This window comes from Notamacropus eugenii, chromosome 6 (assembly GCF_028372415.1).
Source record: "Notamacropus eugenii isolate mMacEug1 chromosome 6, mMacEug1.pri_v2, whole genome shotgun sequence".
Lineage (NCBI taxonomy): Eukaryota > Metazoa > Chordata > Mammalia > Diprotodontia > Macropodidae > Notamacropus > Notamacropus eugenii.
In genome coordinates, this window is record NC_092877.1 from 207,876,189 (window position 1) to 207,904,117 (window position 27,929).

Genomic DNA, 27,929 nt, shown 5'->3' on the forward strand with positions numbered 1-27,929 from the left:
TTAAATTTCAGAGAGACGTGTCTCCCTCAAACACTGTGCCAGCCAGTTAATTAGCCTTACCTAAAAAACATACAACATAAGGTAAACACACCATCCCACTGACACACCTAAATGTCAGGTGATAAGAGCACAAGATCCAGACAAACAAAGAAAAAGAATTTTTTATTAGCATTGTTACAGGCAATGCATACATATGAACTGATCCTTAAAGTGTACAACCCCAACCAAGCTTTAAGCAGATAAATCAGCAGAGTGAGATCTATATTGTACACATGTGCAGAAATAGAATCACCCTGGAACTTCAAACAGAAGAGTGAAATTCACTTTACAAAAAATGTAAATAAAAATAACACCCATTTTATTTTATAAAAGTACCATCTCTTTAAGTGGCAGAGCATTAAAAACACCAAAGAAATATTCTGTCCAATTGAATTCCTATAAGGTCTGAATATTGCATTGTTCACCTTCTGCACATGCCAGGCATTTTCTGGTTTTTAAAGCTTAATTTAAAGAGTTTCAGAGCCCTGCCTTCTGTAGTACTTTAAAATGTTTAGTTTTTGATTTCTCAGTTGTTATTTGAATTTAAGTGTATCAGCATAACCATTTGCTAACTTACATCACAGGGCAGTTATAAGTAGTAAGACTGAAGTTTTTCCCTTTATGAGGCTTAAATCTGAAGTAAAGAATGAAATAAATGAACACCAGTCTTAAAAAGTTAAATGATAATGAAGTCAATGCCAATTTAGAAAAGCACTCTTAACCTTAGCTTACATGTCTACTTTGGTAAATATTAATCTTTAACCAGTTAGCAAAATATTTAACCAAGTTAGCAAAATTAACACCATCATTTCAGAAGATACTCTTTTGTGCATAGTAAATGTTGCAAGATGGACTTCACATTTGATAAAGCAGACTTTAGGGGTAGGGGGGAAGGAAGGGGACAGCAGTTTGCAAGAAAGTGTGCCTCCCTTTCAACACCAATTTAAGCTGAGGGAAATGAACCATAGGCTTCTTGCAACTACTGTTGATCTATAGTGGTGGATAAATAAGTGCAATTGTTAAATTGTCTGATATCCAGCATGACTTCTCTTTCTTCCAATAAGATACGCGATCAAGACAATGAGGACTAGTCCAGCAAGGGCTCCACCAACAGCTATGGGGATCAGCATGTTGTTCTCATCCAGAAGACATTCCTCCACTAAAATGAAAAGGAGGCATCAAATGGTTAAATTAGAACTTTCTTTTCTCTAAAATTACGCCTTTCTTTAAAAAAGACTCTGTAGCCTCTTATACCTCCAGTGACATAATATCACTGGGCGGGGAGGGGGGGAGAAAGAGAAGCTTCCTCCTAGAGGACAACAGACTATACAAAAACCCAGCAAAAACAAAGCAGATCAAATCCATTCCTTCCATCACTAAAAAGCCATATTTCTTAAAGCAATCACACTGTTCCTAAATATTTAATATAACTTAAGAATTACCTAGAACTTTTAAATTACGCTATTTAAGTTACCACAGAAGGAATAATTCTCCCCTATCCCCCCATGCGTTTTAGATTTGGAAAAGGAAAGCACCATTATATATAGAAGAGATTAAAAACAGAAATCTATGACCTTACTAATCCATAGGATCCCATTCTGGTAAGGTTACTTTAAAGCTTTCTAGGAGACTAATGAAGACCTGTAAATATTTTAAGCAGGTTTTACTTACCTGATCCAAATTTGTCACCTTCAACTTTGAAAGCCTGAACCCAAACTCTGAATATGTTGAGTGAAAATGAGTCTGTGACTTGAACATTTTCTTCTGCATTACACTTGTAAGAATTCCCTACAGAGGCTTGTAGCTCCTTCAATGAATTATTGAAAGCTTCAAAAGTGGGTTCTATATAACATATAAAGTTTTTAAGAAGTCAAATATAATTCTGCAGAATACTAAGAAAAACATAAGTTACTCATGATCAAATGAAAATAAGAGTAAAACTTACTTTTTGCATCAGGGAAAGTTTTGTTTAAGTAGATCGCTTGCAGGAAAAACTTGCTGGTAGTCGCATTCTTCAATAATAAAAAAAAAAGAACATTAAATGTTATGTACATTTGGTAATAAGATTGATCCACTAGAATTCTAGCTTTTTGGAACCAAGCATTTGGAATCATAAAAATCCATTATTTGTTTAGAGAAATCACAGCAACTGTTATAATGGAGATAAACTCCCTCAGCAAAAGTTTTCACCGAAAATTCACAGAAAAATTAAGTAATAAACTTATATTTTTCTAAAGCAACATGGTCTAATGGTACCTCTTTGGGGAAGTTTTTCAAACAGAAAATAGGGAATGAAAAAGATTCATTACCTTAATTTTTTTTTTAAAGACCTGTGGTTCACTGGTATTAATGAAAACAATCTCCCACCCCAACACCCCAACATCCTCTCTGCAACATGTAGTTTTAAATTTGCCTAAGGTTCAGAGAGAATGTGACTGGTTTAAGGTTATAAAGCCAATATATGTGTGAGAGGTGGGATTTCAACCTAGTCTGTCTTTTTCTGAGGGCCTATACTATAATACCTATTCTCCCCCTTTCTCATTTCTAAATGATTTCTGAATCTATTAGACAAAAATATCCCATATTATCAACTCAATTCAACAAGGACTTTTTTATGGTGTGCTAGGCATTGTGCCAGATGCTCACTAGGAAGAAAAAAAGAAAACAATCTCTTGCCCTCAAGGAGCTTATATTCTCCTGGAGGAGGAAGAGGAGCTCCTATATAAACACAGATATAATATATACAAAGAAAAATATGGAAGCAGTCTGGAGGGGATGGGGACAGCTGGGGGTATCAGAAAAGGCTTTGTGCCGGAGGGGTATTTGAGCCCCTTTGAAAAGAGCCAGGAATACCCAAGGACCAAAGAAAGGCATCATTCCAGGTAGAAGGGACAGTGCATGCAAAGGCACAGAGGTGTGTATAAGTACAGCAAGCAGCTCAGTTTAGCTGGAACACAAAGAACATTAAGAGAAATAAGGCAAAATCAGGCTCCAGGGATAAGAGAGGTTGTGAAAGGCTTGGCCTTTTAAAAATGCAAAACAGAAGGCTTTGTGTTTTATCCTAGAATCAATAGGGAACAATGAAAAAAAAACAATGAAAGTGTCTTAAGCAGGAGTGTAGAAAATGAGACTGCAGAGAAAAGCGTAAGTACCAAAGAACAGGTGAGGTGATGGGGGTCTGAAACAGAATGGTGGTCAGGTATTAAAAAAAAGGGGATGACTCTCATGCCAGCTGTTCTCAAGCTCTTTGTTCTCAGGACTTCTTTGCATTCTCTTAAAATTACCGAAGACCCCAAAGAGCTTGTGTTCATGTCAATTATATCTATCATATTTATCACGTTAGAAAAGAAAACATCTTTTGTATCATTACAAAGAATCTTGACTTTGCAGAGCCCTGCCCCAGGAGACCCTGAACCATACTTTGAGAACTATTGCTCTAGGATAAGATTCTTATCTTAGAATTTTAAGAATTTTAAATTACTATGCTATTTCTGCCAGTGTCTAAGAAAAATTAAATATAGAGTATGCGGCCCTCAGGGACCCTTACCTACAGTTTAGCCCCCTATTTCTATTTGAGTTTTGACACTGCTGCACTACAGCAACAGATCCATGAATTCAGGGGTTAAGGTCCTCAATTCCAACATGACTATGCTGAAAGACTGACTTGCTCTTCCTAAAATGTACCTTGTGAAGCCAAGGCCAAACCTGTCAGCTCTTCTCTATTCCTTTAAGCCATTTTTGGACCTTGTGATGCTTCATATGCAGTCACCCAATCAAAATGAGCGTTGCTTTGAGGTAAGACGTAAAACATATTAACACTGACTAAACTGAAACAAGTATGGTAATCCCTTCAAAATACCCCTCCATCCACCCCCACCCCCCGCAAGGGAAAACTATTACCATTCCGAAATGGAAAACAAGAATGGAATTGTCAGTGTCCAGCTCCAAGACTGCTACTTGACTGCTACAGTTCCCATGTGCCTTGGTCTCATTTGGGTTGATATTAATTATTCTTCTAACACTCTAATGAGGAAAAAAGTCAGTTATCATTCCATAGATCATTTATAGAAAAAAAATGTCACTAGAGTTGTTCTCAAACTGTTTCCAAATAAACAATTTTTATTCTTGCTTGATCTATCACAATACTATAAAAATTATTTTTAAAATTAACAAGAAGTCTCTGAGCAAATATCTACCACTATACAAAGGTAGAAATAGCATGAAGTTTAAAAAAAATTTATGGGCATTTGTTAGTTTCGTTTAAAGGTGGACAGTTCTGAAAACCATAGTTTATACTCTGATCCGTACTGACATGGATAGCAGAACTAGCTAAAGCATCAAATAACTGAGCATGCAATTAGGTTTTCCCAAGTTTTTGGCTCTGCTTCTAAAGGGTTATTCAAGTGCTCCTATATGCTGGCCCAACTGTGGCAGTTAATAACTTAACAAGTATCAAGCATATACGTACATTATAATGAATATAGTAATATATTGATATATGTATACTAATAGCATAAAATGTAAATATTTCTCCTATTCCTTGCTCCTGCCAGATTGTGTGCTCTATTAATTCCCTTCTTTCTCATTTTTTACTGTTCCTCCTATATTTTTCATTCATTCTTTAAAAACAATCCTATGCTGTTGTATCTTTTTAAAAACCAGCAGGAAGAACACATGAGAAAATGAACACATTAAAAATGTTAAAAGGATATGAATCTGCAGATCTCTGGGTTCTCCCAAAAGAATTATCCTCTGGGGCTGTTTGTTGATTATTCCAAAAATGCTTAGAGCATCTTCAGGTCTAACAAATGAATGTCATAGAACATATCTCCTAAACTCTGGTCAGCTCTAGAGTATAGAGCTGACTCTTTTATTAAGGGGATTTGTTCTGTGAAGTTTGGATTCAGTCAAAGAGTTGCACTTGAGGATCTAGAGGGCCACCTGTGGCCTCAAAGCCTGTAAAAGTTCCTCCACCCCTGCTCCAGACCATCATAACCCAGAATAAAAAGTTAGACACACACGATTTACTTGACTAGGGAAGCAAAAAGATAAGTCATTTAAATGAATCCTAGGCAACCAAAGTCTGAGAAAAATTCCATTATTCACTTGAAGTACTCATTTACTACAGTACTGATTTTATACTCAGACAAAGTTTGTGGCCCAGAAAAAAATCCAGAAAATACCTCCCCCCTACTTCTTTGCACAGGTAGGGAGGCAGAGTCAGGGGAAGAGGAGACTATTACTGTAGAACATGCACATACTGTTACATATGTTGGTTGGTTTGGCTGAAATGCTTTTTTTTCTCCTTTTAAATCTATTAAAAGGGATTGCTTCTTTTGTGTATATTTGGAAATAAAGTTGACTTAAGATCAATAAAGGTAAGATTTTTTAAAAGACAAAGCTTATATTAGACTTGAAACGTAGGAAAAGAATTACTGAAATTTCAGATTTTATAAAACCTAAAACTTCTATACATAGAAAAATTGTTGCAAGGCAGTGGGTGGCACTGTAGATAGAGCACCAGCCCTGGAGTTAAGGAGGATCTGAATTCAAATCTGGCTTCAGATACTTGCTGTATGACCATTGACCAATTCAATTAACCCCAACTGCCTCACCAAAACAAAAAAAAACAACAAAAATTAAAAATATCGCACTAAAAATGTCATATGCAATGAAAAAAACCATACCGTATTGTCTTTTTTCTCATAGGTGATGTTCAGTTGCAAGCCCATGCTGGCAAGCAGACAAACGGTTCCATTTGTGTCGCTCACATTATACTTAGAAACAGATGGAGTTTCTGGCATAGGAGGTCTGGTAGGTGTTGGCAGAGGTGCAGCTGTTGGGCGTGTAGTAGGTCCCGGTGTTGGGGAAGGTACATCTTGACTGCAACGAGTTTCTGGAGGAAGGAAGGAGAGGTCTGAAAGAGGGCGATGGAAGGAATGGAAAGTTCCTGTTTCTAATAGCCGTTAGCTTCCATAAAATTTAGTCTTTAAATAGGGCTAATCTGTTTAGATTCACAGAACTAGAAGAAATCCTAAGAGATCAAGGATAGAACATATCTAAAACCATCATTAGAATTTTAAAGACATCTTGAGAAAGAAATCCCACAGACTTCCTTGTCAACCAATGTTCAATATTACATACCACCTGTCTGAGAGTTTTTTCATACAAGTTTCTTCTGTTGTAGTGTAAACCCCATATTCTCTCAATCTATTTTAGTAGCACTGCACTCTCCTATGTATAAAAACTCTTGTCTAAATCTGGAGAAAATTTCTGTTTTTCTGCTTAACCAACATGTCATTAATACTGGTAACAGTTGTCCCTAAAGATCTGAATAGTTCACAAAGGTAGCTTTGTCTCTTAAACTAAGGTAGTAACTTGACCCCCAAACCCCAAAGATAAAACACCAATGTAGTATTGCTTCAAACTGTCCAAGCTTTTACTGAGTTGCAAATAGCACCTATTATCCAATTATCTTTTTCGCTTTATCCTCCCAACATTTTTTCTCAATTAGTGAGAAGAAAGCCCACAGAATTTAGTCCATTTTAAGCCAGTCAGTAGCTTGCTGTTTCATCTCACATCTAGCAAATTAGTCATTTGACTAATAATGGAAAGTCAATGTTGAAAGGGTTCTGGGAAGATGTAAGCTATTAAACTGGGGATGTCCTTTCACACAGCCATACCACTTAGTAGGTCAATACTCCAAAAGAGATTCAAGAAAGAAAAGGATGGATATGTACAAAAATACAACAGCTCTTTTTACAGGGGCAAAGAATTGGCAACTGAGGAGATGCTCATCAACTGGAGAATAACTGAACAAATCATGGTTGGTAAATGTATGTGACAGAAGGCTACTGTATTGTAAGAAATGATGAAGGGGATGGTTTCAGAGAAAAATGGCAAGATTCTCAAAGAGGAGGACCATGACATCAAGATGATGACATGACTTGCAGTTGACTTTGATTTGAGTGAGGGAGGGCTGTGCAAGGTCATCAGCCTCACTTTTTTCTCCTGAGCCATCTGGGTTCAGTGCCCTGATATTCATCAGGACAACTGGAGATGGCCCAGGATGCAATGTGAGACCTTGGCCCTTTCAGGTTAAGTTCTTATCAGATTCTCAACTTGAGTGAGATACACTCATTCAATGAATAGGCTTCTTTAAGTAGTTATTCAAGGGATAGCTCCTTTAATAAAAAAAATAACAAATAAATAAAAATGGGAGGGGGAGACCCTCAGAGTTTCTGGTAAAACAGAAACAATAACTATTTAAAAATTACATTCACTCTGTGCTAGGTGGGTCCAACTGTCCAATTTATGAGCTCCAGAGTGAATTGGGTTTAAGGCTTTGAGCAAAAAATGTAGCCAGTAAACCCAAAGGAAAAAAGGCAGCTTTTGGCTTTGGAGTGTACCTTCCCCTGGGTAGAACACCAGAGGTGAGGACAGAGAAAAGCAGAGGCTAATGGAGGGGAGGGGAGGGGAGGAAACTGCTATATGACCATATCTCTTCTTCAGGAGGAGAGTGAGGTTGGTGACCTGCACAGCTCTCCCTCCCTCAAAACAAAGTCAAGTGCAAGCCATGCCATCATTTCTCTGATGTCATGGTCTTCTTCGAAAACGAAGGACCAATACAGACTGAGTAGATCGAGCTGCCTGAGTGATTCTCAACTGACACAAAGCAAGCGGAATTAGGAGAGCAATTTATACAGCAACACCAGAAAGACAAATAACTTTCAAAGACTTAGGAACTGACCAACACAACGGTCAATTACAATTCCAGAAGACTTCCCATTGCCTGGAAAGGAAGAGATATGCTGGACTACTGATTTTGAGACCATTTTTTTTTTGACATGGTCAATGAAAGAATTTATTCTACAAATAAGACTTTAGAAGAGACAAGTAAAATACATCCACATGGCAGTAAGATAGAAATAAAAGCTTAAGTAGAGAACAAGTTTAGTCAGGACTGTACCTCCTAAGGAGGAAGGAAAAGAAGTATTGATTAAATCCTCACTACAGAGAACTTAGGCATTATACAAAACATTTTATAAATATTATTTCACTTGATACAATTATCCTGAGATAAGTGCTATTATTAATCTCCATTTTACAGCTGAGGAAACAGGTAGACTGAGGTTAAGTGTCTTGTACAGAGTCACTCAACTAGTGTCTGAGTTTCGTTTTGAACTTAGGTCTTTCTGATGTTGGGGTTGGCATTCTTCACTGGATCTGCAGCTGCCTATACCAGAGCAAAATCTATAAAAAGACAATTTGTAATTGACATTTTTATCACCAATTACTTTAAGTAATGCATTTTTACTATCCCATGGTTTTTTCAGCTTCTCATATTTTTAATGAATCTTAGACCTCTTTAAAAAAAAAAAAACAACTTAAGACAATCTCTGGAGTTGTATGCATCACCATGTAATTTCTGCAAATGTGTCTTCCTCAGGTGAAATTTGTATATGTAAAATAGTACCCTATATGAACTAATACTGTGAGTCTGGTAAAGAAACTTTAGATCTGTGCTTGTTAAAGCACTGCAAAGGCAGAGCCCTCACCATTCCTTGGAACAAAAAATGCGCCTTAGTCTTGTGTAGCTCCCTTTCCCAAGGAACATTAATGGAGTGATAGAAAAGGGGGAAAGAAGATGTAAAGAAAGTCTGGGGACTCTAGTCTCTGTAACTACTCACTGTAGTTATTCTGGATGTAAGATCTGCGTCCAGAGATCACTCAATTGACATACTACTGGAAAAGCTAAACAACTTCAAGATTGGTATTTTTGTGATAAATGAAACTAGAAAAAAAAAGTTGCCACTAAACCGAAGTCTTGCTTCATGGGTTCTGCTTGCAGAGGAAAACAAAGGAGTTGTCTGAACTGGTTTTACAGGACACTTGGTCATCTCATTTTTTGCTGTGCCCCTTTTAAAACATGAACAAAAGATGAAGAAATACAAATTTAATCACCCACATGTACTGGAGAAGAGGAGATGGTGGAATGAATGTGTATGAAGAAGATGTCAATACATGTCAGAAATTATGGTTGAGATCTGAAGTTATACTTCAAAGACCAAAAATTCAGAGTACTCAGAAGCTTCATATATCAATGCGTCGGGAATACTTTCTTCTAGAAGAAAGAAGTTATTAAACATGGTGTACACAAAAGAACACTCACAAAAATGGTACTAATTCCTGAGAGGAAACAATTGGTTGATCTAGCTATTTGTGCACCATCAGATCACTGACAAGTTTCCAGAAAGGTCAAAATTAACATCAAATTAAAAGGCAAAAACAGCCCCAAAAGTGGGGAAGCAGACTTGTTGTTTTAAAAGAACTTTCAGCTACTTATCAAAGGAAGAGGGGAAGAAACTAAGCAACTTTTAACAACTTCAGTCTGACCAGTGCAATATGAAAAGTAGAATACAGAAAAAAGGCAACATTGTAATAACTGGGACAGGACAAGGCCACACATGGTCTCCCCCACCCTCAGACTAGGATCACCCCTGCTTCCTGCAACTTTAAGCAACGGAAAACAGCCAGCAAACAAGGACGTTAAAAGTGATCAGAAACAATCTAAGCAAGCTAACACCTGTTCTCCTTCCGAAGGAGACATGTGGTACCACTAACGTAAAATACCAAGTCCTATGTAAACTAAGGCTACAGGTAGTATAAAATGGTGGGTGAGGGAAAAACACACAGTGCTAAGAACATTCATACAACGCTAAAACACTTGCAAGATAAAACTGGATAATAAATAAATGTAAATGGAATACAATTTGCAACATTTCTATGACTATATTTATTATCAGTGAGAAAGGAACCACTGCATTCAGACTCTTCAAACTTGGGTGCCCCAATGTTGTATGAATACAAATGGGAATTCAGATGACGTACAACAAGGTACAAAGCATCCTGGGTCTGAAGCTACAAGCCAGTTTCATCATAGTTCTGCCTCTGTATGCCTGGGAAAGTCAGTTCGCCCCTCTATGGGATTCACTTTCTTCATCAGCTCAATAAGCACTTATTTAAAGCACTTACTATGTACTATGTGCCCCCACTATGCTGAGCACTGAAGTACAAAGAAAACACAGTCCCTTCTCTCAAGGAACTCACATTCTACTGGGAAACACAAAGTGAAAAGAAATAGTACATCCAAGATATATACAGCGAAAATGGGAGGTAGTCTCAGAGGGAAGGGACATGAAGGGGAACCAGAGGGAAATGTGTCCTGGAGAAGGTGGGGTTTGGGCTGAATCTGGAAAGAAAGTGACAAAGGAAAAATTCCAGATATGGGGACAGCAAGTGCAAATGTATGGAAGGTTAGAGATGAGGTGCTGTATGGGAACAAGTGGACCAGTATAGGTGGATTCTAGAATCTGTGCAGGTAGGCTGGCAAGGTACAATGTGGCCAGGTTGTAAAGCGCTTTAAATACCCAAGAGAGAAGTTTATATTTGATCTTAGAGGAAATAAGGAGCTAAAGGACTTAGGAGGGGACTGGAGGTGGCAAGGGAAGGATGGGTCCCAAGAAGAAGAACATGGTCAGATCTCAACACCAGGAAATGCTCTTTGGTAGATGGAGTGGAGGACTGTAGGTAAAGAAAGACAAGGCCCACAGGCCCACCTATATAATGAAGGTACAAAGGACTAGATGACCTCTAAGGTCCCTTCCAAACCTCTAGGATCTTCTGACCTTTCTCTCCCTGCTGTGGTAGCCTCAAGCCAGCAGGAAATCTGTAGATTCAAAAGTAGAAGATAAAGAAATAGGAAAAAGTAGGAATGGTTTGGGAGTACTGACTCACAGAACACAACACTAAGCAAAGATGGAATGACAGGGATGTAGTCCTCTTATTAAAAATATTTCACCTCAACTGAACCTTGGGTTAAAACAAGTACCAACTCTTTAAAAATGCAAATACTTCTATAAGATGAAGGAGGCTATCAGGTATTAATGATACTGAGATTAGGCTTATCTTGCTTTGCTTTGTAGAGCAATTTTTCCTTACAGCAACCAGAGTAATCCATCACATGACAGAATTTAGTTATTTGGATTCTAGCTTTTGCCATCCACAAGCTATTCAACTGGAATTCAGAATAGAAAGGTAGGAAAAGAGATAGGTAAATTTTGCAACATGAAGTTTTTGGGGGAGTTAGGAAAGGGATAGGAAAAGCCTAAGATGAAAGTTGAAGGGAAGGGCTTAGAAGTCAAAGGCCACAGGTTCGAATTTTAATTCCATCACTTACTAGCTGTTTCATCTTGGCTTCTCCTAGATAATCTTTAAGTTCCCTTCCAGTTCTATGAACCGTAAGACTGAGGTTCTCAGGAGAAGGAACAAAGGTTATCTATTTCCAAGTATCTGTATATAATTTTCATTCCCTCCAAAAGAAAAGTTTTACTTAATGTCGCATGACCCTTTGCTCCCAGGATCCAGGATTCAGATTAAAATCATGGTTAAGGCTAAGAATGTTTTTTGTAAGCTTATCAATCTGTCAAATAGAGCAATGACTCTATTCCTTACCACCGTTTCCAGATCCCTTATTTTAGTAGCCTTTTTCTGGGTACATTATAGTTTATCAATAACCATTTCAAAATGCATTCACAGAACTGACCACAACATCCAGATGTGGGTCTGACCAACATACAGAAAACACTGAAATGACTACCCTCACGTATTCTGGACATTATCTATTTATGAATGAAGCTTGATCTTACAATGATTTCTTGGCAGTCATGGACTCACATTTACTAAAAGTCTTAGGTCTTTTCCCCTAAGAGGCCTGTTCTTTTGCAACTGATTTTTAAGACAAGAATAAGACTTATTTATCATCCAATTCTAGCCCATGAAGATTTCTGTGAATCATGTATAATGCTTACAGTTAGACTGTACCCTCCTCACAGAAATCTTAGGCAGGTAATTAATTTATTGGATAAGAGAATTTGGTTATCTTGATTGCAGCTTTTGTAATCCAAAAAAAAAAAATGGAAAAGTATGGCTTTTGTCCCTTCATCCAAATCAACAAGTGTTAAACAAAATCAGGTCACAGTACTGCTACAGAATACTAGAGATCTCTCTCCAGGTTGTCTCTGCTCCATTAATCCACATTCTTTAAAGTGTCAACTAGTTGTGAATACAACTAACTACACCATCACCCAGCCCATAAATTAATATTTGGTGCCTGTAATATTCCTCTGATACGAGGCAATCTTTCTTATCAAAAAAGTAGTTAGTTTACCAAAACTGTTGCCTATAGGGAAAATATATCCAAAAGCTAATTTATAAAAACTAAGTTTCTGAACCCTAACAGATTGGGGGCTGACTTTTGTTTTTAAATTTACTAAGAAATCAAAGGTTACACAAGCTACTGAAGGGCTATTTTACCAAGCTAGATGAAAATATAATGCATTTGGAGAGTCAAAAGATGCAAAATATCAAGGGAAATGCTGGAAAAAAGATAGGAATGAAGGGTATTGAAATATTATTTCCAGACTGCAGCTACACTACAAAACAGTAATCAGTGGAACCATTTAATACTGGTTAAAAAAAAGAAAATAGGCCAATAAAACAAGACTAGACACAGAAGAATCAGAATTAATTTGAATTCAATAACACAATATTTGATAAACACCAAAATATATATTATCTAGAAAAGTACTCTTTATTAACAAGGAATTGCTGCAAAAACTATCAAGTAGGCTGATAGATTGAGATCAATATCCCAAAGAAGCAAAGGAAGGTAATAGTAAGAAGAGAAAAGCATGGCACAATTCAGTATGAACAGTATCAGGACAAAAAAGGTAAATGCTGGAGAGGCATTATCTTACCACAGTAAGATAAGCAAGATAGGCACATTAATAGATCACTGAGGTATAGTGGTCAAGAACTAGAAAGGGAATGTCCATCAACTGGTCCTGCCCATTGTGGCAGATGAATGTAATGGGATATTATTGCACCATAAAATCTGTGAAGTGATGGAGAGCAAAGTACACAGGAGCAGGAAAACAATTTAAACAACGATCCAAGTTTCTCCATCTTATGGGAAAGTGCACTGCCCGGGCAACACTGGTAGTGACTACGAATATGCCAGCATAGATCTCAATCACAAAGGATAACAGACACGCCATACAGAAGGAAGAAGAAAAACATTTATTTAAACACCAGAAAGCAAAATTCATCATAGTAACCAAGAAGTCAATACAGGTTATCACTTCAGGGGGCAAAGCCAGTCCCAAGCCTCCCTGCCCCCTGCTGGGACCTTCCCACAAAAAAACAAACACTCAGGAGCCTCGCTATGCCTGCCTGCCTGTGTCCTTCCCAGCTCTGACTAGCCTGACCAACTTCCTCCCAGCTCTGCTCCACCCTTCCTGTTCTGTCTCTTCAGCAAGATCCTCCCACCTCATGTAATTTAGGCTTCCATGTGATTTAAGCAGGTCACATGGGCCTATTAATGAATGGGAAAGACTTTCCCATTTAAATTACCATTATAGGAAGGAAGGACCAGAGAAGAGATAAGATCACCATGGTAAAAGACTCAAAAGAGACAAAGCAAAGTGCTCATTTCTCATTTGGCCTGATTTTGCTGCCAAGGAGAATACATTTTAGTCTGAAAATGACATCACAATGGCTGGTAGGAAGCTGGCATCCCATATAAGTAAGGAGATAAGACAAAATGTTACTGCACTCAATGAAAAATTAAATTACCTCACCCAAACACAGTATATCCAGGGGTAACATAAGAACTGCCAGCTGTGACCAAGCCACTGTCTGTGAAAGCTGAAAGCAGAACTGGAGAAAGGCAAAGGCTTTCTTTTCCTGTCAAATTCTAAGCTAATGAGTTTGGCTTAATTTCAAATAAAATTCTAGAATTCATTTTCAAAGGAATGGTTAATAAATCTAAAAAAAAAAAAAAAAAGCCCCAGAGAGCTACCATAGTATGTTTCCATGAACAGGTGGTGCCTAACTAATATTTCTTTTTTGACAGGGATTACTAAATTGGTAATTAATGGAAATGTTGCAGTTTTCACCTACATTTCAAGAAAGCATTTCTTTCATATATTCAGAAAGTATTTAGCACCTACTGTAGACCAGACACCGATTCCAAGTCCTGGAAATACAAACAGACCTTGCCCATAATGAGAGACAGCCTGGTATAGCAGAAATATGTTGGATTCTAGAATAAAAGGACTTAGGTTTGTATCTGGGCTTTTTTCATTTTTCCACCCAAAAATAGTTCATCCTAGAGCTGAGTGCATTGATTTTTTTCAAGAGTGAAATTTCCATACCTGCAAAATGAGGGGATTGGACTTAATGACCTTTAAGATCCCCTGAAACTTCCATTCTATGCTCCTAAGATTGCACTCTATCATCTATAGCATAGAAAGGACAAGAATAAAACCAACACAGATAAGCAAATAAAAATGTATACTGTCTGATGAAATAGCTCGTTATTTATATAGTAAACATGGAGAGATATGGGCTAGATAGTATAATTATTTGCATCCTGTACTAGCTGAATGGTTAGACTCAAAGGATGTACAGATTTGACTTGACTTCAGACTTACTAAGTTATTAGTATGATATAGTATTCAAAAAAATTTAATGTGATACCGGGCTACAATAAAGTATAGCTAACAAAAATACAGATAAAATAATAGACCTACTTACTGTACCATGGCCCAGCCAGACCCCATCAGGAGTCTTGTGTTCAGTTCTGTGCCCTACATTTTAGAAAGAACACTGATAAGCTAGAACAAACAGGGCAATCTCAAAGAACAGTCTAAGGCTCATGTCACATCAGAATCATCTGAAGGAGCTAGAGATATTTAGCCTGGAAAGAAAGATGAAGAGGATGGGGAGAGAGATGAGAAAAACCTAACAGTTGTCTTCAAAAGGGCTTGAAAGGCTGTCCATATGGAAGATGGATTAGATTTGTTCTGCTTTATACCTCTATGAGTAATGGGTAGAAGTTCCAAAAAAGCAAAATTTAGCTTGATATATCAGGATAAACTAATACTTAAACATGACCCAAAAGTAGAAAGGGCTGCCATAAGAAATTAGTGGTCCCGCCTCATCGAAGGTCTTCAAATAAACTTACAGGTGTGCTACGGTAAGTTTTTTTTCAGGAATGGGTTGGACAAGCTGGCCATTGAGGAGGACTTTCCCAACTCTGAAATTTTGTGACTTTATAGGTCATTTAGTTACCCTCAACTGTCTAACTCTACTACTTTAAGTGTGGAAACATTTTCATATATCCTTTCCAACTGTTCAAGTATTTTCTCACCCTAACACATCAATTTCATCATATCCTCTATCCCCCCAAGCACTACAGAATTAAGTCCAAACTATTGCGCTTAGCTGTCAGGACAGCCCATGCCCCTATTATTCCTCAAAATGAACCTTTCATCCTACAAAGTCAAATATCCTCTCTATTCCTATGCATGCCCTGGGAGTTCCCTTCCTCCTCCAAAACAGCAATCCAACTGTGATGATCACTATCTTCTAAATACTTTACTGGCTGTTAGCACCACAGAGTTTAGCACTGAATTCCTATAGGTGGTAGGTTAGTTATGCTGGTTGTTTACTCCCTTCTCTCATATAGAGGATAGACACTGCCTAGCTTTGGGCTAGGTACTCAGCCCAAATATACATAACTGGTCCCCATTTTATAGATGAAGAAGCTGTCACATTGAGATGGTGAGTAACATGCCCAAAATCCCGTAGCTAACGAGTGACAGAAAGGGAACTCACATGTAATAAAAAAGGCAATGGACTAGAAAGGAAGTTGGCCAGTTTAACTCTAATTCCACTTCTTCCACCATGGACAAAGCAAAAATCTTTCTAGGCCTCAGTTTTCTTATAAGAACCTCTCCAAATCTAAAATTCTATAAAAGAAAGTAGCACGTTTCCAAATTATTTTCTAGACTTACTCATGAAGATGAGAGGTATCCCCTCTATACATGAGACAGGATTAGGGATAAGGTAACAAGAGGCAGGATGGAGGACCAGTAGGGAAGCAGCACAAACAAGGTCTACTTCCCCATCTTCTCCAAACAGATCTAGAAAATGCACTAGATTTCATTCGGATTGGAAAATTCATGAAAAAAAATTACAGTCAGCCTTTTTTTTCTTGCACAAGTAAACTGTGGACATCAGAGCCATCTGCAGACATTGGGGATGGCACCTAACAGGAAGGCCATGTACCAGGTAAGAAGAGGTCCCAAACTTATGCAGGGTACAGGAATAGTGCCAACCGGCAGTTGGGTTGCACAACAGCCAGTTCTGGGTCACAGATTCAGGGCAGACTGAGGAAGGGCTCTGTGCCAAGAGGTGGCATTCCAGGATGAGGAGCAGTTTCATGACCTAGGATCTGTGCTCTGAGTTAGTTCAGAAGCAAGTAACAGTTGTGTGGTTCTAACCCCAGCAGCAAAGTAAAGTGTCAGTTTCAGATTCCAGCCCAGTTTGAAGCCTGCATTGGTATAACCAGCGCAGGAATCCTAAACCAAAAGGGAATCTGCTATTCTGTTGCTCTGAACCACCTGAACTTTCCAACTAGCTAGCTGAGTTACTGAATCCAGTAGCAGTCTACTGAAACCTAAAATGGGACAAACTCACACAATTATAGCTCACAATTAAGCCTAAGGCCAGGAATTTGCAATGTTGAGACTTTGTCCTGGATTAGATCACTTTAGGAAAACTGAAAGCTTGCAGATTCCCAAACCTGAGATAAACTTGAGATCTCAATATCTCAAGAAAGAAGCGACAAGATCAGTTAAGACCTTTCCTCTAGAAGTGCAGAGACTTCAGCCCTAATATAAAGTCTAAAGTTAGGAAGTAAGACGGGAAAATAAAAACAAACAAAAAAGAGCCCCACAATTCAAAACTAATATGAGAACAGGGAAGCTGAAGACACAAACCCCAAAGAAGAGAATCTACAAGCAAAGTCTCAAAGAAAAACAACGGACACAAGTTCAACTAGAGTTCCTGAATAAGAGGAAGAGTTAAAAGTATTAAAAATGATTAATAAAAAAATCAAATGAGAGTGCCAAAGGGAAAAAAAACTAGAAATATAAAAGCTATGAAAAAACAGAAAGAAAATTAACAGCTTGGAACAAGAGGTACAAAATGCTAACCAAGAAACAAACTTAGAATAGCCAAATAGAAGCTAATGAGATCGTACAAGTTCCCAGCACTTTACCCTTTTAATCAGTACTCATCAACCCTAATCTGAAAGTCCAATTTAGTTGAAAGAAAAGGGTGAACTGGCAGATGGTTTTCCTTAAACAGTACAGTTTACCAACCTTCTGTTTGCCAATATGGATGTCTTATCCACAAACTCTTTTACCCAGACATAGGGCAATATAAATCCAACAATGTCTAGTCATTGCAAACAAGACAGATGATCGAGTAATTAAAAGCACTTACCTTCCTTGCTGAAGCTGTTATTTGAAAGGTATGCCTGAATGGTGACATCACTGAGGGTAACTGTTACATTACTCATAGTGATTTGGTTACCGCTGATACATCTGTATTTTTTATCTATGTCTGCCTGAATATCAGTTTTGGATTCCACACTCATTTCTGTATAATGACCAAAAAGAAAATGACAAATATTGCAGAATTTCTTAACAGTTCTCTCCCCAAACTTTCTCCACAAACTGATCAAATACATTTCTCTTTACCTTCAGAACGTGTACTTGCATTATGGAAAAAAGATGCATCTGACAAGTTGAAAGTGAAACGTAACAGTTGAACTTGGTAACTCTTTGTAGACCTTGTGAAATTCATAGTCAAAGTGTGCCCTTCTCCAAAACCAATCACTAGGATGGGATTAGAAACATTCTCTGTGCCACAACTGCTGCTATTCAATACCGATGCATTTTGTGGAAGTTCAAAAGTTGTATTCTACAAGACAATTACATTGAAACCTTGTTAGAATAAAGTTTATTAAGTGGATTCACAGGTATTGTTTATACCTGTGATTTGTTGGGGATAGTTCACTCACTCATAAGGGAACTCCCTCTATACCAATACAGATCAGCACCTGTCCCAGAACATGTAGTCTTAGGTAAGCTCCCTTTGAGAGGTTAAGTGATTTGACTATACACAATCAGTATGACCCAGAGGTGGAAGACGGTCCCAGGACTCTGATTTCTAAGGGTGGCTCTTTCTTGGCCACATTACTTTTCTCATAAAGATCCTAAGTCAAAAACAGTCCAAATGAAATACAACAGCAAAAACAGGATATAAAATGATTAGCCTATCATTAAGTTTTAAGTGGCAACTTGACATGTTCAAAGGAATGGGATTCCACTGTATTTAAATAAAAAAATGCAAATAAATTCCAATTTTACCTGCCAATAACATTGTTTCTGCTTTCAATTACTGGTACGTACAGTGAGAAAAGTGTATCATTTAAAATGTAGTTAATAAGCTGTCAATGTATTTTTACACCTCTTTTTCACTAAAATGAGACTACCTGGAAAGTGCAGAGCAGACATTCATATAAAGCATAAACCTAAAGAAGAACTACTTCCAAATCAAGAGATCCCAATTATACTTTTCCCTAGGGCAGGGAAGCAAATACTTTTTTTTCTTAAAGCATGTCACTTGAGTACACTTTAGCCAAAGAAACCCCTAAGCCTCTTTACCCCTTCCAGCAACAGGTCAAAAATTGCTTTAAGAGCAAGAATGACAATAGTGTCAACACAGGAACTGGCAAGAAAGAAACTAAAAGTAAAACATCGCTGCGGTGTAGGTTAAAAAAATCCGATGAAATTCAATGTTTGTTCAAATTGAGCCATTACTTACCACCAAGCCACTCTTAGTGCTGTAGTTCATAAAAAAGGTAGCTGAGAAGTTGGCCAGGATGCATGAAGTTTCATTGCCGTTTTTCACTATAAATATTGAAGATGCAACGTGGATGAGTCCTGGTGACATGGGGAGAAAATCAAGAATTCAAATTACCTTTTGGAAAACAGGTCATTTCAAACTGAGGGCTTTTTTTTCCCCAGGAAATCATGAATCACAGAATTTGAGAGCTGGAAGAAATCTCAGTCATCTACCAGTCTTCTTGAAGATTTTGAACCTCTGCTTTTTTTGAATGGAGAAAAGAACCAAGCAGCTCTCGAGACAGGCCATCTCACTTTTGGACAGCTCTGATTTTAAGTTTTCCCTGATGAGAAACTTTTATCTATTCTTCTGAAACAGGTTTAATCCTGCCTTACTCGACAGCTCTCCAAATACAAAACACAGCAATCATGGCCCTCCTGCGTTTTCTCAAATACAGATCCAATTCCTTCAACTGACTCTCATACCATGTCTTCAGGCCCTTCACCATCCTAACTGCCTTCCCTTTGGACACTCTTAACTTTTAAATGTCCTTTTATCCATGGTGTCCAGAACTGAACACGGTACTCGACATGTCTGAAAAACCTCCCCACTCTTGGCAGTTCTGCCTTTCTTGATGGAGCCCAAGACCGCATTACCTTTTTTTGGATGCTCCATCACACGCCTAGCTAAAACCCTCAGATGCTTTTCAGAACTACTGCCAAACCGTGCCTCTCCCATCTTTTATTTGTGGGCTTGATTTTTTATAACTGCCTATGTATTAGATTCAGAGTCATGTTCTAACCTGTCAAGATCCTTTTGGATCCTGATTCTGTCATGTAGTATGTTAGCCATTCCCTCTATCTTATGTGTCTTCAGAAAATTTGGTGAGCACAATGTCACTGCCTTTATTTCAATCATTAATAAAACTGTTAAACGGCACTGTCTTTCTACTTTCAGATTCCTGGGATACCTCCTTGCCACCATTATTTCTAAGTCTATAATGCCAACTAGTTTTGAATCTACATGTTAGCATGTAACCCACATCTTCTCCACAAGAATACTAAGATATATTTTCATCAGAAGTTTTACTAAAATCAACAGCAATATTGTATGATGATCAAAAATGACTTAGCTCTTTCTGAGCAATACTATGATCCAACACAATTTCAAAAGACTTAGGATGAAAAATGATATCCTCTTCCAGAGAAAGACATGGAGTATTTTTCACTTTATTTTTCTTGTTTTTTTCTCCCTTTTTCTAGTCTGTGTACTTTGCAACATGACACATAAGGAAATATACTTTGTATGACTTCGTTTAATTTTTATCAAAGTGCTTGCCTTCTCAAGCTTGGAAGGGGAACTCAAAAATTATAAAAATGACCTTAAAATTCTTTACAAGTCAGATGAGAAAACAAAGAAAAACATTATTTTAAAAGTTTTGAAATCGAGGGGATGTCCATCAATTGGGTAAAGTCTGAACCAGATGTGGTATATGAATGTAATGGAATACTATTGTGCTATAAGAAATGATGAACAGGAGGGCATCAGAGAGGCCTGGAAAGACTTACATGAACTGATACTGAGTGAAATGAGCAGAACCAGGAGAACACTGCACACAGTAACAGCCAGCATATGAGGAGTGTTTCTGATAGACTTAGCCCTTCACAGCAATGCAAGGACCTACAACATTTCCAAAGGACTCCAGATGCAAAATGACATCTATGTTCACAGAAAGAACTATGGAGTTGGAAGGCAGAATGAAGCAGACTATTTTCTCTTGTGTTACATTTTGTTTTTTCTCATGTTTTCTCCCATTTGTTTTAATTCTTCTATGCAAAATGACTACTGTGAAAATGTGTTTAATAAGAATGTATGTGCAGAACCCATATGAGATTGCATGCCGTCTTGGAGAAAGGGAGAAAATTTAAAACATATGGAAGTGACTGTTGAAAACTGAAAACAAATAAATTAACTTTAAAAAATTTAAATAGAAAGAAAAAAAGTTTTACTAAAATCCATATGGAATAGCTAGGTGGTACAGTGGATAAAGTGTTACACCTGGACTCAAGAAGACAGCTTCCTGAGTTCAAATCTGGCCTCAATCACTTAACTAGCTGTGCGATCCTGGGCAAGTCACTTCACCCTGTTTGCCTCAGCTTCCTCATTTATCAAATGAACTGAAGGAAATGGTAAACCACACCAGTAAACCCCATATGGGATCACAAAGAGTCATGATCCAACTGAAACAACTGAACAACAACAAAAATCTACACATAAACCATATCCACAGCATTCACTACACCTACTAATAATCCTGTCTAAAAAAAAAAGAAAATGAAGTCAGTTTGGAAAGTATGTACTCTTGAGGAAGCCATGCTCACTTTTTTATATTCACCAAACACCTTTTTAATGATTTTCTGAGAAATTTAAGTCAAGTTCATTGGTCTACAATTTGGAGGCTATATTCTTCCCTTTTTTGAAAATAGAAACAAAACTCGCCTTTCTCCGGTCTAATGGTGGCTCCTATTTTTCCACGTGATCACTCAAATATTACTGAGTGTTGCACAATCACAACTGCCAGTTCTTTCAAAACCTAAGAATGTGGTTTATCTATAGGCAATGCTCAGATAGTTATCAAAATAAAAATTCATCAAGAATAGCCAAGTCATTATGTTAGTCTGTCCTCATCTTTTCGTTGTCATGTCCAGAGTATAAAGTTCATTCTCTTAGAAGAAAGAACAGAAACAAGAAGCAGCTTTGCTTTCTCTCTGTGGTCAGGTATCACCGCATCCACCTCAAGCAAAGGTCCTATTCCCTTTTCTTTTACCCCCCTTAACATAACTTTAAAAGCCTCAGCTCATTTTGAGTTTTCACATTCCTTCCACTATTTTACGAGTCGATGTACCTCTGTTATATTTATCTTCTGTTAATCTGTCCTCCTTCCATCCTCTGTACTTTTAAAAATTTAAGTTGTCCGATGAATTTCCTGTGCATCCAAATCAGTCCCTTGAAAAAAAAAATTCCATTTTTCTTCCTCATTGGAATTTTCTTTCTTTTGGGTCTTCAGAATTTCATTTCTGAGCATCTCTCATCCTTCTAGTCTTCTGACCTCATCATCATCTCGATCCGTCCCCTCTATTCATTAATGATCTTAACTGATGTATCTAATGGTCTTTTCTCAGTCCTCATCCTTACTGACTTCTCTGTAGCATTTGACACTGAAAACTTTACCCACTTTCACAGTGTCTCCTTTCTAGGGATTTTCATGACACTGCTCTCTTGGTTTTACTCCTAGATGTCTAATTCCTTTTGTCTCCTTTACTGGAACATCATACAACTCATACCTCTATCCTAGGCCCTCTTCCCTCTCTCAAGTTCTTTCAGTTGACTGCAGCTGTCTCACACACCTGCAATGTACTCCTTCTTCAAATCCCCTAGTTTCCTTTAACATTCAGCTCAAAAGTCATCATCTAAATGAAATGTTTCCTGCTCACTCCCCCTCCTACCATTTTAAAATTACCTTATATCTCTTTTGAAAACATCTCTATGTATATGCAAGCCCCCTGGTTGTGGCAGAGACAGGATGTGGTAGGCAAGTCAAACACCGCCACATCCCCTCTTCAGACCGTCCTGATGGAGACACTCCCTCACACTCAAAACCCCAGAAGGAGCCTTAGGAATAAGGCTGTCCTAGAAATTGCATGCCCTACACTTCAGGTCATGGCCCCACAGATATTACCAAAGGAAGCAAGCACTGTGGAGAAGGAGCCCACTTTTCTCACCACCACCAGCTGCAGTCCAAGAACCAAGCAAATGGCAGCACAGCCCCCTGTGGCCTCTCCCCACACCAAGCAGAGGTGCTGCAGAAACAATTACTGAAGACTCAGAAAGTTCTCATCAAAGGCCTTGGCACTGCCAAATGGCTCAACATCAGAAATGATATTTTATGATTGGAAATGACATTAAAGAAGATATATTGCCATTTATGAGTGTTTTCCATGTGACTTGCAGCTGAAATCTTCTTTGTGCATAATCATGTAAATTCCCTGAGAACAGAAACTGTTTTCGCTTTTCCTTTTTCTCCTTTTCTGTTTCCCGACTGTTTAGTAAGCACTTAATAAATTCATTCATTCATTCACTCACTCACTGATTCATGTTGTTTCCCTCAGAGAGACTCTAAGGTCTTTGATACCAGTAACCTTTTCACTCTTGTCTTTATATCCCCAGCAACTAATAGAGTGACACCCAGGAGGTGCTTAATAAATGCAACAGCCTGTGGCCAAAAGTTCAAATGCATGAGAATTCTCTAGATGGTCACTCTACCTTTAATCAGACAAAGCAGTCACATTTCAGTCTTTCAAAGGGGGAGTGGAGATGGCACTTAAATATATTCTATATTCCATGCTTCCTTGCCTAGTGAATATGATACTGAACTTTGTCTCATAATGAGGAGGTCCTTGTGCTACAATATATATCCTATAATAACAGTGCTATAATGTAATAGTGGTACTTAAGAATAGTGATCAAGAGTGTGGAGGAGTTGTTTGTTGGTACACTAATTCATCCTGTAACACTAAGCTTAAGAACTAGTGTTTTCTTCCTTGCATACCTAATTTTCTAAAACCATAGCTCTAACAAGGTATGAGCTGGGAAACAATATTATCTCTAAGGTCCCTCTGGGCTCTAGAATTTGGAGGCAGCTGGTGCAGTGATGAATTCAAATACAGACTAAAATGCTTACTAGTTGTGTGACCCTGAGTAAGTCACTTTACCTGTTTACCTCAGTTTCCTAAATTGTAAAATGGGGATAATAACAGCACCTACCTCCCAAGGCTGCTGTGAGAATCAAAATGACATAATAACCCTAAAAGCACTTATTACCACCACATAAATGCTTACTTACTTCCTTCCCCCTCTCCCCAGAACTATAATCCCTCTTACCAGAACTGTGCCCAAAACAAAAGCAAGCTCTGAGTGACAGTGGCCTGAGGGAACCTTTACAAGCAGAAAGTAATCCAATCAATTAAGAGTACCTACTACATGCGGTCCGTACTAGGGGCAGGGGATATCAAGGCAAAACCAAAACATTCCCTGCTCTCAAGAAACTTACATATTATTCAGATGGGTCTTGACTAGGATAGGATACATTAAAACTGTTCTCTATATAAATTCAAAATAGACCTTACTAAGTCCATTCTTCCAGAAGCTCCAAATACTAAATTTTAGTCCCAAGATGAAATAACCAATGAATTACTCCCATATTATATTTTTCATCAATTAATAGAAAACTGACTCAAAAGAAAAAGCTCATTCTGGAACTTCCAAAATGGAAGGATTTCCTCTCTTGTTGTCTGTGATTCCAGAAGTTCCACTATAGAACTATACTTAACCCCTGCTCTTCCTATAATTTGACTTCTTGCTTTGCAATATAATCGCAGTTAGAATGCTTGAAAAACCAGGAGTGAAGGAAAAAGTTGCATAAAAATCAATAAAAGAAGAATGGAAGCAGAAGTACTGACTTTTGGTCAAGGTTCTCAAAATTATATTGTATGTGACCTTAGATACATTGCTTAACCTCAGCAAATCTATTTCCTCGTGTGTAAAATGAGAGGAGGGATTTAGATCAGCTCCATCACATCCCTTGCAGCTCTCAATTCCCAATCCCTGGTATATCAAAATATTATTAGAATGCTTGCGCATACACCTTTACCCACACAGTTTTGATTTAAAATAAAGCACAAAAATACTCATCATGGAAGAGAGGTTATCACATTAACTATTAACCATGTTCCTGTCATCTTTCTAAAGAACAAATTTACAAGTAGGTCACAACAGACTATGTACATTTCTTGCCAATACAAATACTTTGTACAAGCATTTATCCTTAAGTCAGTGGGCTGTCTACAAATCATTTTCCCACAATACAGTTTCAATAATGTGTTCTAATATATTCAGAAAGTTTGCTAATGCAGTTTTAAAGAAATCACTTAAGTAACAAAATAAAAAATGCTTAAATGGTAATACTTCTAACAAAATCTAATAGCTTTATTAGATTTAGGAAAGTTACTTTCCTCCTCTGAACCATAATGAATCCCTGATTTTGGTGCAGGTAGGTATTTCTTCCCAACAATTTTTTCCCATCTCTCTAGGAGCCCATCCTCCTAGCATCTACCCAATTGGCCCTAGGCCTTTCTGTAAGCTTAATATTTTTTCCAAGGGTTGCTGGATCTTTTTGCCTCAAGATATAAACCATCTCTCCACCACTCGCTCCTTTTCCTGTCAAGTTTGTCCTCCATGATAAACTAAGAGATTGTTGAGAAACTAACAGGCAGGAAAGCGAGTCTCTTCCCCAGTCTGTGAAGCAACAGGAAGAGAAGTGAGCCACTAAGTTCATCTCGTACTTTAATTTTTAAATGCTGACCTAGCTGAAATCACCTATTTCATTTCTGCGTGGCTTGCTCAAAACCACACACTGCAAGTAAGTAGAATATCCAAAATTACATAACTGCTTGCTCCGTAAATGTATTTGAGGCAGAAAACATCGTAAGAGAAACGTGCTTCCATAAATTTGTTGTTAATGGTAGATGTCCTCCTAACCTTCACAATACATATAGAGTGTATACATTAAATGAAATCTACATTGACACAATTCTGAAAATTACATGCACTTCAGGTCTAAATCCTAAAACTATTTCTAGCAGAAAAACTGATTCAAGTCTTCAGGCCTTTCAATTTAAATTTAAATAAAAATGTACCCTCTCAACAAGACCTAGTCCATTAGATTTCTCTTAGGGAGAAAAAAAAACAATCATTTATAACAAAATTATTTGAATTGGCTAGTCTTCCAACTGAAAGTAAACGCATGCATAAGCTATCTAAGTACTCAGTAAAATGCAACGCGCCCAGTGGATGCATGAAAGGTAAAGATGGAAAAACTATAATAAACCAATGAAGGTATTATAAACTTGTGGTAGATTATGACTTCTCTGTCATTTAAGGAAGGGTCAATTAGTTCTTAGTCCACTCAAAAAATTGTCTTAAGATTAGAAATGAAAATAGTCAGCAGAGGAACAGAATTTTTCCCCCTTTAATGTAGTCTAAATGAGATTTGGTTTTTTTTTGCTGGGCTCCATTTCATTTAAATCAAATTAATTTTATTCTAGAAATTAATTTTAAACATAAGGTGTGAAAATAAGACTTAGCCTTTGCACAAAACAAGCAGGTATGTCATTTTGGGACACACTTAACAGGAAAAGGAGTGAGTGGTTGAGAGATGGATTATATCTTGAGGGGAAAGTAACAGTTCAGCTCCCATGATCAACGTAGCATCTTATGGTCTTTACTTGGAAATAAATACAATATCTTCCATTTTGGGGGTGGGATGAATAAGACTTGCTGATCTCCACTCCATTTCCAAGAGGCTGCCCGGGTTCTCGGTATAACCCAAGGTCTCCCTTCTGATTTCAGCCCAACAATAAGCTACCACGGCCCGGCTCTCCCCCCATGTTCGCGTAGGCTGGTCTGTTCGCCGGCACGCACCCCGCACGCACTCCGCACCCCGCACGGCGGGCGCCGCGCTGCTGACTGCTCCAGCACCTCCCCGCAGCTCCTTCAGGCGGGTCACATGCCAGGCTTTCCAGGTCATCTCTGGGGCCCAGCACAGGCAGAGCCAAGTTCTTTCGCTCCACAGGTGGCCGGCACGGGCGGACGGGCACGCGCATCCCCACACCGAACACATCCCAACCCCGGCTTTGCTCTACCCAAGTGGGGGCGGGGAGCGCGGGGACCCCCCCGGGACGAGCCCACGGGCCTCTCCATCACCCCGCCCCTAACAAGGAGCGCCCGGCCCCACACCCCCCAGGCCCGGGTCTCATGACCGCCAGGCCGCCGCGGGGCCACACCGGGCTCCCAGTCTGCGTTCTCTCCCGGGAGGCCCGAAATCTCGAGATTCCCAAACCCACATTCATTCGGCCCGCGCCGAATTCTCAGAAGCGAAGGGGGTGCGACACCCAAGGAGCGGCTCCAAGGCGCCTCTCCCCGGGGAGTCGCCCGAGTCGCACCCGGGCTGGGGCCGCCTCCCGGCGAGCCCGGCGAGCGCGCAGCGTCCCAGCGCCAGGACGCGCAGGCGGGGCCCGCGGGTCTCGTCCCCTCCGGGCCGGCGGACGAGGCCGGCGTGGCCGGCTGTTTTAAAGCCCCGGTGACCCGCCGAGAGGAGAAACAGGAGGCGAGGACTTTAAAAAGTTTCGCGTCAGTTTAAACCCTCGTCTTCCAACGTTCTTCGTGGCTGGCCGGCAGAGGCCGGACCCGAGGCCCCGCTCCGTGGGGCCTGCGGGCCTGGCGTGGATCGCCACTACTGGGGGGATTCGGGGGTCACCGAATACCCGTCTGCGCCGAAAGGCCGTCTCTAGGGGGCCCCTCCACCCCCCAACGCCCCGATCCGCCGCAGCTCCCGCCGGCCGGAGCCAGCCGAGGCCGACGCGGGCCCGGAGGGCCGGGGAGAGAGCCAGGCCCAGCGCAGGGGCCTCCGTCTGCACATCCCACCCCCCACCCCAGGCCTGCGCCGGTCCTCTCTCTCGCCGAGGCCCCGGCCCCTCCCCGCCGCCTCCATCTTACCGAGAAGCAGCAGGAGCAGCCGCTGGGGCGTCCGGGCGCCACCGGGGCCAGCCATGGGTGCGGGGAGGAGGGACGGACGGACGGACGGACGACCTCGGGGGAGGGGGCGCGCCGCGCTCGGGGCACGAGCCGGGCGGCGGTTGGCAGTGACGACGGGGGCGGCGGCGAGGGGCACCCCGACTTGCTAACCGCCGAGGAGGGGCGCGCTGGCGGGAGGGTGGAAGGGAAGGAAGTGGCGGATGGAGGAAGAGACGAGAGAGAAAGGGGATTAAGGGTAGAGCGGGGCAAGTGACGTCCCAGCCAGCGAGAGAGGAAGCCCCTGCCGCTCCAGCAACCGCAGCTCAAGGAGACCCCGGCGGGCAGCTTGGCCGATCATGTGACCGCCGCAGCGAACCCGCCCCCCATCCCCCACGCTGTCACGTGAGCCCCTGCGGAGAAGGCGGGGGAGGTGGTGG

General features: G+C 39.7%; 1 protein-coding gene across 1 annotated transcript; it reads right to left on the bottom strand.

The window, feature by feature from the left end:
• Window positions 1-143: 143 nt before the first annotated feature.
• LAMP1 (lysosomal associated membrane protein 1) lies at window positions 144-27,929 on the bottom strand. The gene is made up of 9 exons (XM_072621901.1): window positions 27,475-27,929; window positions 18,841-18,959; window positions 17,712-17,934; window positions 17,455-17,610; window positions 5,727-5,935; window positions 3,940-4,062; window positions 1,985-2,051; window positions 1,711-1,881; window positions 144-1,198 (listed from the first exon to the last, which is right to left on the bottom strand). The coding sequence occupies exons 1-9, from the start codon at window positions 27,527-27,529 to the stop codon at window positions 1,059-1,061; spliced, it is 1,263 nt and encodes a 420-aa protein (XP_072478002.1). The 5' UTR covers window positions 27,530-27,929; the 3' UTR covers window positions 144-1,058.

Bases quoted from the DNA above. Each gene is read 5' to 3' on its own strand.
- LAMP1 (XM_072621901.1), bottom strand. From the start codon at position 27,529: ATGGCTGGCCCCGGTGGCGCCCGGACGCCCCAGCGGCTGCTCCTGCTG. The intron at 5,936-17,454 runs GTAAGTGCTTTT...TCCTTCCTCCAG, and splicing joins TAACAGCTTCAGCAAGGAAG to AAACTCGTTGCAGTCAAGAT. The intron at 1,882-1,984 runs GTAAGTTTTACT...TATGTTATATAG, and splicing joins AACTTTCCCTGATGCAAAAA to AACCCACTTTTGAAGCTTTC.